This window comes from Pteropus vampyrus, unplaced genomic scaffold (assembly GCF_000151845.1).
Source record: "Pteropus vampyrus isolate Shadow unplaced genomic scaffold, Pvam_2.0 Scaffold48, whole genome shotgun sequence".
NCBI classification, from domain to species: domain Eukaryota; kingdom Metazoa; phylum Chordata; class Mammalia; order Chiroptera; family Pteropodidae; genus Pteropus; species Pteropus vampyrus.
The window spans coordinates 4742366-4755616 of NW_011888829.1; the positions used below are offsets into that span (position 1 = coordinate 4742366).

Consider the following 13251-nt stretch of genomic DNA (forward strand, 5'->3'; position numbering starts at 1 on the left):
TAAACTTTATAAATTAGGCAAGAGATTAACAACAATAACCAATAAGAAAATAGAATAATTATAATAATATAGTGTAATAAAAGTTATGTGAATGTGGTCTCACTCTCAAAATATCTTATTGTACTGTACTCACTCTTGTGATGATGTAAGATGATGAAATGCCTGTATGACGAGATGAAATGAGGTGAATGATGAAGGCATTATGACTTAGCTTTAGGCTACTGTTGACCTTCTGATGACATTAGAAGGAGAATCATCTACTTTAGGTGATCCTGGATTATTGAGTCTCCATGATGTTGATGGTTGGATGTCAGAAGCAGACAGTGTCAGTGGTTGGGGGAATTTAATATTTTCAGGTCGCGGTTTACCTCAGGTAACTGAATCCACAGAAAGTGAAACTGCAGATGAGCGAGGACTACTGTACTTATACAGATTTCTTGTTTCCACTTCAAATAACATGACTTAAGAATTATTATACAGAAAAATTAATCTTGGTGGTGACTAGTGAGAGATAACAATTTATTGGAGTCTAAATGTACCCTAAAACCGACTCTACTGGTTTTATACTTTTGCAATAATTATAATGAATTTTCTTAAACATTGGTTTTTCTCTTTTATTTCTCTTGAAAGCCTAAGAAGACCAGAGGCCAGTATTTTATTGATTATATATTACCACTTCTAAATAGTAATATCTTTAAAAACTCTCTTAATTTGTCTGCATAACATTTTCAGTTTGGAAAACTGAAAGTTGACTTCCTAAGAAAACTTGAAATTGTTAGTGTAATTTCAAGTCAAAGAAGATCCCTATTATTTACTTATCTTTGGATGATTAACAAAGCAGGAGCGTTTAGGACAATTTAAAACTTGTTTTGAAAATCATTTTTGTTCATTAGAAAACTTCATATCAAGATTGATTGTCAAATGTATCATTTATTGATCAGTAGAAAAAACTACCTCAGAAGATATGGATGATAATTATAGGTAATGATTAGAGGTAATGATGATCTTCTAAGTTGTAAAATTTTAGATTTGTTGAAACCTAATTCATTCATTCTATTATAAGTAAACTCTTGAATACTTACCACGTGTCAGGTACTTTGATGTTGGAGATAAGTAGTTTAGCAAGCCAATCACAGTCTCTCCCCTTAACAAGCTTACAGGGACTAGAGGGTAAGACAGAATTTAAGAACTTGTAAGTTGCTGAGTATTTATAAACAGAGAACTACAGGGCTCTTCCGGAACATATAACACTGAGGAACTTAGCTAGTGTAGAGATTCATGAAAAGCCTCCCTGAGGAGAGGATGATTAAGAATGACTAGGGATTAGGTAGGCAGCAAATAAGGACAAGAATGTCCCAGGTGTGTGGTGGCCTGAGAGATCAGCTTGTTTGAGGAACTAAAAGACTTTAAATACACAACCATTTCACTTACAAATGAGAAACTGAGGCACAGGGAAGATGATTGACTTGCCTGTGATCACACAGTTGTTTCATAGCAGAGCCAGGACTAGAACAATCCCCCAAACACACCCTGGATACCCCCCACCCCCAACCCATATTAAAACTCCTATTCCAGTGTATTTTACACTGAAGATTAGTCTGTTTACATCCACCCACTCATCCATCCACCCATCCATCCATCCATTCATTAATTCATTCATCTTTCCAATTCTTTACCAACTGTCGGATTTTTTCTGTCGTGTCCATGAACATTTGACCATGTTCTCAATATAGCAAGACATTTTATGTATTAGGCATGCCATTGGGCATTTATAATTCTGTCACATGGCCTTTTATATTCTGTGTTAGTACTTAAACTGGCTCACTGTAAAGTAAATATATGATATTGAATATGTGGATAATATATATGGTGATGTGCAGGGTGCTCTGCCGGCTTCCCATACTTAACTTTCTATTCACTATAATATTATTTTGCTAGTTGACTGCTATGTTTAGGCAGAATCTGTAGTGTTCAACTTAATACGTTTAAATTATTTGAATTTCCCTTGCCTGGGCAGGCCATTTTTTATCAGGTACAGGCCATTTGCTCATACATTGCAGCCCATCTGTATTCTCTATCCATGTAATTTTTTGTTCAATGCTAAGACAGTTCAATTTCTCAGTAGCATTTATTGAGTTTCAGTAGTGTGCCAGGCACTTTGTAAGACACTGAGCACACACCAATAAAAGTAGTCCTTGCTTATTTACAAAAGTAACAGTACAGTATGAGAAGTGCTGTGTGCTGTGGAGGCACAGAGATAGCACTTGACCTTCAGCGGGGAGGTTATGTACCCCTGTTATCATTTGGGTAAAGTGCTCCTGACACAGAACTATACAAATGCTTCTGGATGAGAAAGAGCTTGGTCAGCAAGTGATTTGTTGGGCTGGAAGAATGCAATGCTGAGAGATGAGGCTGGCAAGGTAAGTGGTAACAGATTATGAAGGGCTTTGTAACCATGCTAAAGAGTCTGCACTTCATCCTCAGGGCAGTGGGAAGTTGTTGAGTGTTGTTAAGAATAGAATGACATGGCTAGTTTTCTACTGTGAAAATATCATTCTGGCTGCACTGTGACACGTCAGTGTAATTGTATACAAATCTTACGTTATTACGAAGGCGCTCTACCCCAATATTGGCCAGAAACTATTTCCATAAGTTAGTGGTCTTCAACCTTATCAGACCCAATACCCACTAATATTTTGTAACACCCTTTGACTTTCATGAAATGACTTCTTGATAATATAATGTCAATATACACACTTTGCAAAAAATCTAAGGGAGAAATTAAAGGAGAATAATTATAAAAGGGTATTTCTAATTGTAAATACTTGGGGACCGCTACTCTGGAACCTGTTACTCAAGGTTTGGTCTCTGGGCCGGTAACATTAGTATTACCTGGGATTTTATTATGCAAACTCTCAGGTCCTGCATCAGAACTGCTGTATCCAAATCTGCATTTTGACTAGATCCTCAAGTGATTTGTATGTGTATTCAAGTTTGTGAAGTACTGTTTTTCAGTACATAATAAAAGAGTAAGATGCTTACATCTGTTTGTAGAATCACTGTGAATGTGGCAACTACAGATGCAGATTACACGTGTTATGGTTACACGTGTATGTATTGGCAACTCAGACGCCATGAAATGTCAGTGACAGAATTTTTCTGAAACAACTCTTAGTAAAATTCCAAACAGCATTTGTAGTCTTCTTTTAATTACATATTATTTGCTTTCTTGTAAATTCAAAGTATGTAAAAACTGAGGACCTGCTTTGTGTTTATTATAAATAATATGGAATTTCTTCATTATAAACAGTCTTCTTAGTTACACGAATGTCTTGTAGGACATCGAAAAGTTGTGCAGGACAATCCTTTGTTGTGCAGGGCTAGTCCGAGCATTCTAAGGCATCCCTGGCTCCCATTCACTAACCATCAGTAATGTGTCTCTGTCACTTTGACAACCTCTCCTAGTAAAAGCTCCCACAGATTTCCAAAATGTCCCCTTGCATGCTGCCTTCATTGAGAGCTACTGCTGTACACTCAGAAGTGATACGAGATGCCTGTGCAGCACAAATTGTGACCAGCCAGCACCCTTTAAAGCGGGCATTTTGGCTGTGAGGCCTTTCGCTGAGTTTGTATATATTCAGTTGGAATATTGAATGCAGTTCCACATTCCACCTGCAGATAAACATCACAATATACAATCTACTCCTCAACCTTGAGACTTTGCTGTGAACAACCCAAGGGCCATTGCCTTCGCCACTGCTACTGTCATATCCCCCAGGGGATTTGGTAGAAAAATGATTGGAAAATCAGTGTAATCACTTCACCTTCTAATTCATTAAAATTGGCTGTAGAAGTCGTCAGTATTCTTACGTGATACAAAACACTGTAGATGTTATATGTGTTACTAACACTATCAAAAAATGGAAAGATAATTGAAAAAGAAATTTGTATTTATAGGTATGATTAATGCATCGATGACAAAAGAAGCAGCAATATGATATTATGGTAGTCTGGTGTAAGCAATAAGATTGCTTATTGGTAGCCTAGCCTATAGAGAATGAATCGCTAAAAACTTTTTATGGCATACAGTATTACAGTCATAATATAGTATTGGAAATATTGTTAACATTTTTAAAAACCACATGTGATGATAGGCTGATACGCAATGCAGTTTCTCCAATTATGAGAGACATACTAAAGCAAAGTTATCAAACAGTCAGAAAACACACTGTTAATTTTATATTAAATATCACTTTCTGCCTATATAAGGAGAGGCTTTCCACTTCCATACAAGTCTTGTACATGATTTTCTGCATGGCAACTACTTAGACAGTGATGGTGATGATCATGATAGAAACGTCTCATACAGTTCTTGCTGTACAGTTATTAGAATTTCACACAAACACACAACAGGTAAGTGTATTAATTGTACAGTATGAAGATTATTTACTATTCATGAAATGGAAGAAGATCATCATAAAGATCTTCATCCTCATCATGTTCACACAGAACAGGCTGATGAGGAGGAGGAAGAAGAGGGCTTGGTCTTGCTGTCGCTGGTGGCAGAAGCAGAAGAGGTAAGGGGAGGCAGGAGAGGCAGACTCATGTAGGATAACTTTATGGAAATACATCACAGTTTCTCTCTGACTTTTTGTTTTTTCATTCCTTTAAAAGTGTTTCTGTATGGTACCAGACCTTCTTCCACTGTTTGCTTTGGTTTCAGTGCCCGTGTCATAGAAGGGTCCATGTTGTAAAAGAAGCCAAAGCAGTCTTGAATAACTGGAACCCTTCTGCCAGATTGTCTAATGTCAGTTTGTTTTCTGGCAATGCTTTTATGTCTTCTTCTTAATTGTCTAGCACGATTTGGAAGCACTGATCTGCATCAAGTTGTCTTCTGTTAATTCCTCGGGTGTGATGTCTGTTCTTAAATTTCTCCAAGATCCATAGATCCATATCTTGAAACTCTTCAGTCCCTATCGTTTCTGTCATATCCATGATCTCTCTAATTTTATTTATCGGCTCTGTTGTAAATTCTGTGAAAGCACAATGCCTGGACACAGTTTTCTCCAGCAGGAATTTATTGTTTTGGGTTTAATGGCTTTCATTGTTTTTTTCTGTAAGAATGATGGTCTCTTTGATGGTATCATCTTCCTCGACTTTTATGATGTTCTCTTTGTCAGGCTTCTCTTTCCTGGTGTTGACAGCCCTTTCCATAGAAAGCCTTAAAGGTCCCCATGACCCCATATTCTAGAGGCTGAATTAAGAGACGTTGTGTTGGGGACAAGTAAACCACATTGATCCCTTCGTTGTTGAACTCATGGGGTTCTGGGTGGCCGAGGGGCATTGTTCAGTATCAGAAGAACTTTAAAAGGCAGTCCTTTACTGGCAAGGTACTTCCTGACTTCGGGAAGAAAACGTTGATGGAATCAATCCAGAAAAAGTGTTCTCATTGTCCACACTGGCAGCTGGTGTTCATCTTTTCCCTTCAAGGCTCAGGGGATTAGCAGCTTTATAGTTAAAGGCAGGCTCGATCATAAACTCTATTGCATTTGTACAAAATGGTAGAGTTAGCATATCCCTTTTTGCTTTAAATCCGGGTGCTTGCTTCTCTGCCTTACTAATAAATGTCTGTTGTGGCATTCGCGCCCCCCTCCCCCCACATCAGAATAGGGCACTTTTATGTATTAAAAAACTTGTTCAGGCAGATATCCATTCTCCTCAGTGATTTTCTTAATGGTATCTGGGACCTCTTGGTCTGCAGAAGCTGCTTCTCCTGTTATGTTGATATTTTAAAGCCAAACCTCTTTCTAAAATTATCTTACCATCCTTTGCTGGCATTAAATTCTCCAGCTTTAGCTCCTTCATCTTTCTTTCGCCTTAAGTTGTCATATAATGACTTTGCTTTTTCTCGAATCATATTAGAGTCTATAGGTATGCCTCTTTTATAGCAATCCTGTACCCGCACAAAAGCTGCATTTCCAGAAGTCCAAGGTTTTAGTGCCCTCTGGTGTAGCTGCAGCTAGGGCTTCACAAATTTTCTTTTTCACAGTGGTCGTTACGCTTGATTCATTTATCTTGAAATGGTGGGCATCCGCAGCTGTAGACCTCAACCTATGATACATATGATACACTTCAACTTTTTCTGGTTATGTCATGACTTTTCTCTGCTTCTTGGAAGCACTTCTAGCATCACTAGTGGAACTTCATATGAGTGCCATGATGTTATTCAGAGTTTACGATATTACACTAAACACAATGAAAAATCCACGAGAACCTGGAGAGCTTACTTTTTACTGTGATACTCAATTTACTGGAGAGACAACTGCTCACACAGGATGATTAACATTACACAACATTTTAAGCAGATACTCATAATACTTGAGCTCACCACATTAGCAACAGGAGGTGACTGAAATTATTACAGTAGTACAGTAAGTACAGTTAATTTTATGCAGTTATGATTTAATACATATCTTTCAACTTCGAATTGCACTGCATGATCTTTGTGTAAGTTTTGAAAATTTTTAACTTTTTATAAGATTTGTATATTTTATGGTAGTAAATAAAAGACTAGTATTTACATATATTTTATGTATTCATGATATACCTAATTTTTTCTTAATTCTTGTTATTTCTAAGCTATGTGATTCATCTGTGAGTTTTTTCATTGTCACAAATTTTCAAAAATTTTTCCAATATATTTATTGAAAAAAATTCATGTATAAGTGGACCCGCACAGTTCAAACTGCTTTTGTTCAAGTGTTTCAGATGTATATTAATTATTTTTCAAAATGTTAAAAGTTAATGACATTCCAGCCATATACTGTGTTACAAAGCTTTGATTCAGTTCAATGCAGAACATACCTAAACTTGGCTAATTTGCTAATGTATACCTTAATAAAAAAAAATTCTTCCATGATTTGCAACTACCTCAATTATATTCTGTTTTACCTATAGACTTACTGTTCCTACAGTCTCTCCAAACAGCAAACTCTCTTTCATTGAAAGTTTTCTATGTGTGCATGTTTATGTGTATGCAAAGTATTCTTTCCAAACACTCGATAATATTTTCTCACACAGCTTAGCCAGTAAGTTTGTAAAAGAAGCTAAACGAGTACATGTAATGACAAAATAAAGGAGGTAACACAGGTATGAGTGGAAATAACTGAAGAAATAACCTAAGTAATAGAGAAAGAAGTGTATACATTTTGTTTTTCAACTGTTTTTTTCCCACCTATCACCTCACATTATTTACTAAGAAAAGAGAGAAAAAGTAAAGGGACAGTTGAGAAATGATAAAATTGATTGACATGATGAAAATAACTATGTTTTTATACATATAAAAAATATATAGACACAGTGATAAATCCTAGGGCATTAACAGTTGAATATTCTGTTACCATATTTAGAATTTGTAGCCATAAACAGTGCATTACTATATCAGATGTTATATACAATAGATTTAAGAGTAAAGACTCTATACTTATGTCCTTCCTTGAATTTCTGTCTCTGCCTTTAAGACATAATTTTGGTCATTGTTTTGAGAAATACTTTCTTATAAGGATCATCTGTTAATGAAAACGTGGTCAGAATATTTGATCTTCTTCTTTTGTGTTTAAGAATACTCTGGAGATGATACCATAGATTATTGGTACAAATATATTAGAGCATAGTAGATAATACCAAGTATGGTGAAACTCAGTTTCTATTCACTGAGTCAATAAAGAACAGCTTTTAGGTTCTGTTGATGATTTCCTATAGGTTGACCACAAATAGTAATTAGGAGGTAGTCACATTTATTAGAAAATTTTAGAAATTATTTTTCTTTCACTGAAGAGGGATAATGTATGTCCATTATAAGGATTAAATGGGTTGATGAAAATGGGTACAGTTTATGCCTTATTTCTTCTTCTTTTATAGGTTTTAAAACGACCAGAATATTTTGGGAAGTTTGGTAAAATCCATAAAGTTGTCATCAATAATAGCACATCATATGCAGGCTCACAGGTAACTAATTATAAGGATTTTTATCTTTTCTCCCTATGGTCTGGATTTGACCTGGGCTGAAAATTTATTTTCTGTGATTAGAAAGCTTGAGAGTCAAGGACTTCAGTACTGTAGTGACCTCTGTTGGTGGGGTGGGGAAATTTTTGGTGCTCATTCGACTTTCGAGGACTCAGCAGTGAATTGATAGTAATAAGAGGGATATAAAAAAAAAAAGAAAAGAAAGATTTAGTGGTGGATTGAAGGGGAGGGAAAGTTGAGTCTGTTGTTAGGCAGTCTAATAATTAGTTAATAACTTTCAATTAAAATTATTTTCAGATATTTAAAACTTAATAGAGCATCTTTGTTATGCTGATAGCACAGAGACTATTCTTGAAGATTGCATTTGTTTTGGGGAGAATATAATTTGACACAGTGTCTTCAAATATTAGTTTTTAAAATCTAACTTTCAAAGTTTGGTTTTTGTAACCTTGACGAGCCTGTCAAATGGCTTTTTAAAAAAATAAATGGTGAGCCAAAGATAATACTTTATTTTTATTCATATACATTTTAATTTACTTAAACTCAGATAAAATTCATTATGATTGTTTTAAAATGAGCTAGTATATGGTTTAATTAAAGCTATTACAACTTCTAATTATTGTGATTATTAATGATAGTAGTAGTAAAGACCTTTAAAATTCCCTAGGCAGGTTTCAAGATAATTTTTTTAAACGTTATTTGTTGAATTTGATACTAATAACAGTGAGTTTTCGCTCTAGGGTCCAAGCGCCAGTGCTTATGTAACCTATATCCGGTCAGAAGATGCTCTCAGAGCCATACAGTGTGTCAACAATGTGGTGGTAGATGGCAGAACACTTAAGGTAAAATGGTCGTCTTCATCTTTTTTTTTTTTTTTTAAAGGGGAAGGGATAAAATGTAGTAAGTAGAGGACTATGTAGCATTTACATATTACATTTGAAGAGAGTCTGTTTGAAGATTGCTTCTTAGGTATCCATACCAACCTATGACAGCTAATTTGTTTACTGCTGACTTATGTAAGGTTCTGTTTTGCCGGGTAGGAATAAACAGTTTCATTATTAGGGGATAATCTTTTAAATTTCCTATAGTTACACATTTTATATTGCGAAAATGAATCTGTTATTATCAGAAGTAGATAATGGTTTTTACTTGTTGTCCTGAAATATTTGGACATTGATCAGTTCAGGTTTGAGTGAAGGGTTCCACCAAGCAGTGCTTTATATAGATGGAAGAAGAATAGCATAATTAGAAAAAGGAATTTGCCTTCTTATGTGCCTAACCACTTATAGGTAACATAGAACGGATTTTGTCTGTCTTCTCTTCTGATTGCTAGAGAAGAAGATTTGGATGCTCAAGTCCTGAAAACATGGATGGAGATGTTTTCTTTAGTTTTTCCAAATGAGCACCATCTTTAATAAATCCTGTTAGTAATAGTTTAGTTCTCTAGTATCAAAGCCAGACTTCTTGTTTTGTTCTGTCTATGTCTTATTTTGGGTGAAGTGAAAGCACAAAACATTCTCATTGTCATTTCACATTTTGAGTCCTTTTTACTCCCTCCCCTCCTCTTCCTGCAGGCATCTCTAGGTACAACAAAATACTGCAGTTACTTCTTAAAGAATATGCAGTGTCCAAAGCCTGACTGCATGTATCTACATGAATTGGGAGACGAGGCGGCCAGCTTCACAAAAGAGGAAATGCAGGTAGTAATATGAATTATCAAATTTGCAGAAAAAGGAGAATTTTTCTTTTTAAATTAAAATTACAAAGGCAAAAACTAGGGATTTTTTTTAAAACTAGCATTACTTTAAAGTGGCATTTTCCAAATAATATTCGTTGGAATGTTCATTATATAGGATATCATTATAATAAAAATGGGTCTGTGGTCCACTAAGCTTGAAAATACTAGATTAATGATGATAAGTAGATTTCTTTCCTGTGGGACTTCTCAGTCTTTAATATGCTAATACCTATTGCAGATGGGAATGTACAACCAGAACTTTACTGACCAACGAAGGCGTTTTGGGAAATGCTATTTTAGGGAGCATGTCAACAAAATGAAAGCTAAGTGTAGTTATGGGTTGTGGTTTTTCCTCCAATCTCTCCTTTTTACCGAGCATGCTAGAAAATAATATTCTATCAAATGTTGCTGATAAGCTCATATTATTTTTATAAAATGATTCTCTCCATGAAAGTGTCCTGTAAAGGGTAAATTGAAGGCTTTTAAGTTCTTCTTTACATTTCATCTTCTCTTGTCTGTCTCCTTTCAGTTTGTAGTATAAACATGCCTTTATAAGTAAAAATGTTGACCATACGGCATAGTAAATAAGGATTATACCAAAGCACAATGCTGCATTTCCCTCTTATAGATGAGGACTTCAGATTGTTGCTGTGGACTTTCACAGGAGTACTTCTCATTTAGAAGGCTGGGGGTGGGGAGAGTGGGGCGGGGCATTGATTGCTACCTTTCTCCAGGTCAAACTGGCGAAAGTCTAGTAGGGGGTTCTTTAAGAGAAGATTGTTAAATAAAATGAAATACCTTTTTGACTTGTTGTTACTACAAATTCCCTTATAATAAATACATTGGAATTTCTTGACAGTGTTGTCTTTATCCAAAAACTGTTAAAATAAGATCTCTTTCAGATAACTTACTTATTTCTTATCCAGTGAATGCTTCTTGATTTGTTTTCTTTCTTTTTTTTTTTTTCCTTCGGATGAGGCTTTCTTGGATGAAATCTAAGGTTAACTATTTTAAACTGAATTTTGACTAGTGGGGAGTATGCTTTACTTACGGGTACTATTACAATGAAAATCTTTAAGATTTTCTAAGCCCCAGCTTATCTCATTATTAAGTAGTATTGATTAGTAAAAGAAAATGGATGACCACTGAAACTAATATAATATTGTATGTCAACTGTAACAGGAAAACTTTTATAACATTAAAATAAAACAGATGACAATCCCTGTTTTATGAACTGCCTCTGTAAAATCATTTGGATATCAGTTTGAGCTCTTTGTGGCTAATGAAAACCATAATATTTCTTGTTGTATTGATTGCAGAAAGAATTTTCAAAGCTTTTTGTGTCTTAAAGATGTAAAATCCACATTTAACTGCATTTTTCTTAATAATTTAAAATTTATTTCATATCGTTGTCTGAATTTATTTGCTCCTCTTTACCTGAGTTTTAAATTACTTTGAAAGGAGGGTTTCTTTGTTAAAATACTTCCTCACTGTAGAAAATTTTAACAAATTATATCATGGCAAAAATCAGAAGATTTTAATTTTGTTGTTACTACATAACTCAAAATTTAGTACCCTATGAAATATGTAGGAATCCAGTCGAAGCAGTCAAGAGCCCTCTCAGAACTGGGAATGATGCATTGTACAGTAAATATGATACAATTGTGCCCAATTAGATGATACTGCCTGCTTCTTGCATGTTTTTATTGTTTTTTATCTGTTCTGGTTTTGGTTTTCCCATAACATCCATTTAGAACATACTTTTAAAACAATTAACAACCCTGAAGGTAAGTAAAAATGTCATTCTAGTCACAATATACTTGTAAATAGTAAAAAGTTATTCAAAGTAATTCCATTGTAATTTATTTCTGTATATGACTATTTCCACAGTCTGCCTATTTTCTCCAAAAATGTTTGTGATGTTGTCTTCTGACCAACTACAGTAAATACAGACTTTTCTTTGTTGTGTAGAGAGCAGGGATTGTCATATTTTCTGTAAAAGGCCAGTTCGTAAATATTTTAGGCTTTCTGGGCCACAGAGTCTCTGTAGCAACTACTCAGCTCTGCTGTTGGAGCACGAAAGCAGCCATTGACAACTCATAAATAATAGATAATTCATAAATGACAGTTCATAAATGAGCGAGTGTGACTGTTCCAGTAAAACTTTATTTACAAAAACAAAGTGGCCAAGCTGTAAATTGACAATCCCTGGTCTAGAGTTTAAAATCCATTAAATTTTATGTAGAAACATAAAAATTTTAATCTAAAAAAATAAATCGACTGATTTTCAGTGATCTTCACAAAATTTAGTAATGACCTACTACAAGACTTTTTATATGAAAGATGGAGTTTACAAGGGAGCTTCAAGTTTTTTTGAGCTAAAAAATTTTTCGATATGCTTTCTACACAGTAAAGTAGTTAATTAAGTGCTTAATTAATGGAGTATATTAGTTTTGTTGTTTTGTTTTTTTGTTGGAAGAATTTTCATGGGTTTAGAAGTTTTGTGACACTCTCCTCACAGGTTCTCTGACATCATGAAAAACACTTACATGTTTTATTTAGGATATCTTTAATAATTCAGAAAGTAATTCAGTGTTTTCTACCGGTCATTTTGTGTACCCCACTGCAGTTTTAATTTCTTCTTTAATTAGGCAGGTAAACACCAAGAATATGAACAGAAACTACTTCAAGAATTATATAAATTAAATCCCAATTTTCTCCAACTGTCTACGGGTTCAGTTGATAAGAATAAGAACAAAGTGACGCCACTGCAGAGGTATGATACGTAAGTACCGATATTAGTATAATCAGACACCTTATCGTCATGTCATGTTTGTCGATCTTCTCTTTTTCTTCTACATCTTTTTCTGACAGAATCCTCTTGACAATGTCTGCCATTTATGCAGTATTGTTCCACTGTATAGGAAATGTTGAGTCAGATTTCCGGGTCTGAGTATTTGTTGTCTGCTGCTCCCTGGTGACGCTTCAGATGAGTCCCTTGATGGTCCCTCTTTCTGTTGATCTGCAGACCATCCTTGTTGATGAAAAGGAAATTAAGGGATGTTGGTTCTTAAAAGGCTCTATCACCTAATTGAGATTTCCCCCCTGATATAATGAGGGAAACAAAAATACTTATTGAAGTATTGTGTGTTACGACACAAATATTCATGGTCATCTAGTCTCAGGACCTCTGAGTCTTATATCCTCTCAGTGAGTCTTATACCCTCTGAATGAGGAGGGTATCACACATTCAGAATCTTATTCATTTTAGGAGACTTGTTTTTGCATAGACCTATACTGTGGTGGTGTTTAAACAAATTTATTAAGTCTGAAATATTGAGTCTCATTCTGAAAAGGTGATCTTCACATCTTGTATTTGGTTATAGCCTGTCAGAAAATGGTCTGGTTAATAAAAACAATAATTTGGGAGTTGTGCTCTATCCTGAATATTCCTTTGTAAGTTTGATGTGTTATGACCTTTTTTTTTT

At 34.9% G+C, this 13251-nt stretch overlaps 1 protein-coding gene across 8 annotated transcripts in view; it reads left to right on the forward strand.

The window, feature by feature from the left end:
• The window catches only part of CNOT4 (CCR4-NOT transcription complex subunit 4), a 134652-nt gene that overhangs the window by 71085 nt on the left and 50316 nt on the right, over positions 1-13251 (forward strand). For 5 of the 8 annotated variants that reach the window (XM_011359511.2, XM_011359513.2, XM_011359515.1 and 2 more), the window contains 4 exons: positions 7921-8007; positions 8766-8867; positions 9600-9725; positions 12415-12548. In XM_011359511.2, coding sequence (XP_011357813.1) covers positions 7921-8007; positions 8766-8867; positions 9600-9725; positions 12415-12548 — 449 coding nt within the window. The remainder of the gene's footprint in view (positions 1-7920; positions 8008-8765; positions 8868-9599; positions 9726-12414; positions 12549-13251) is intronic. The other 3 variants (XM_011359514.2, XM_011359516.1, XM_011359518.2) reach the window with 1 other exon arrangement.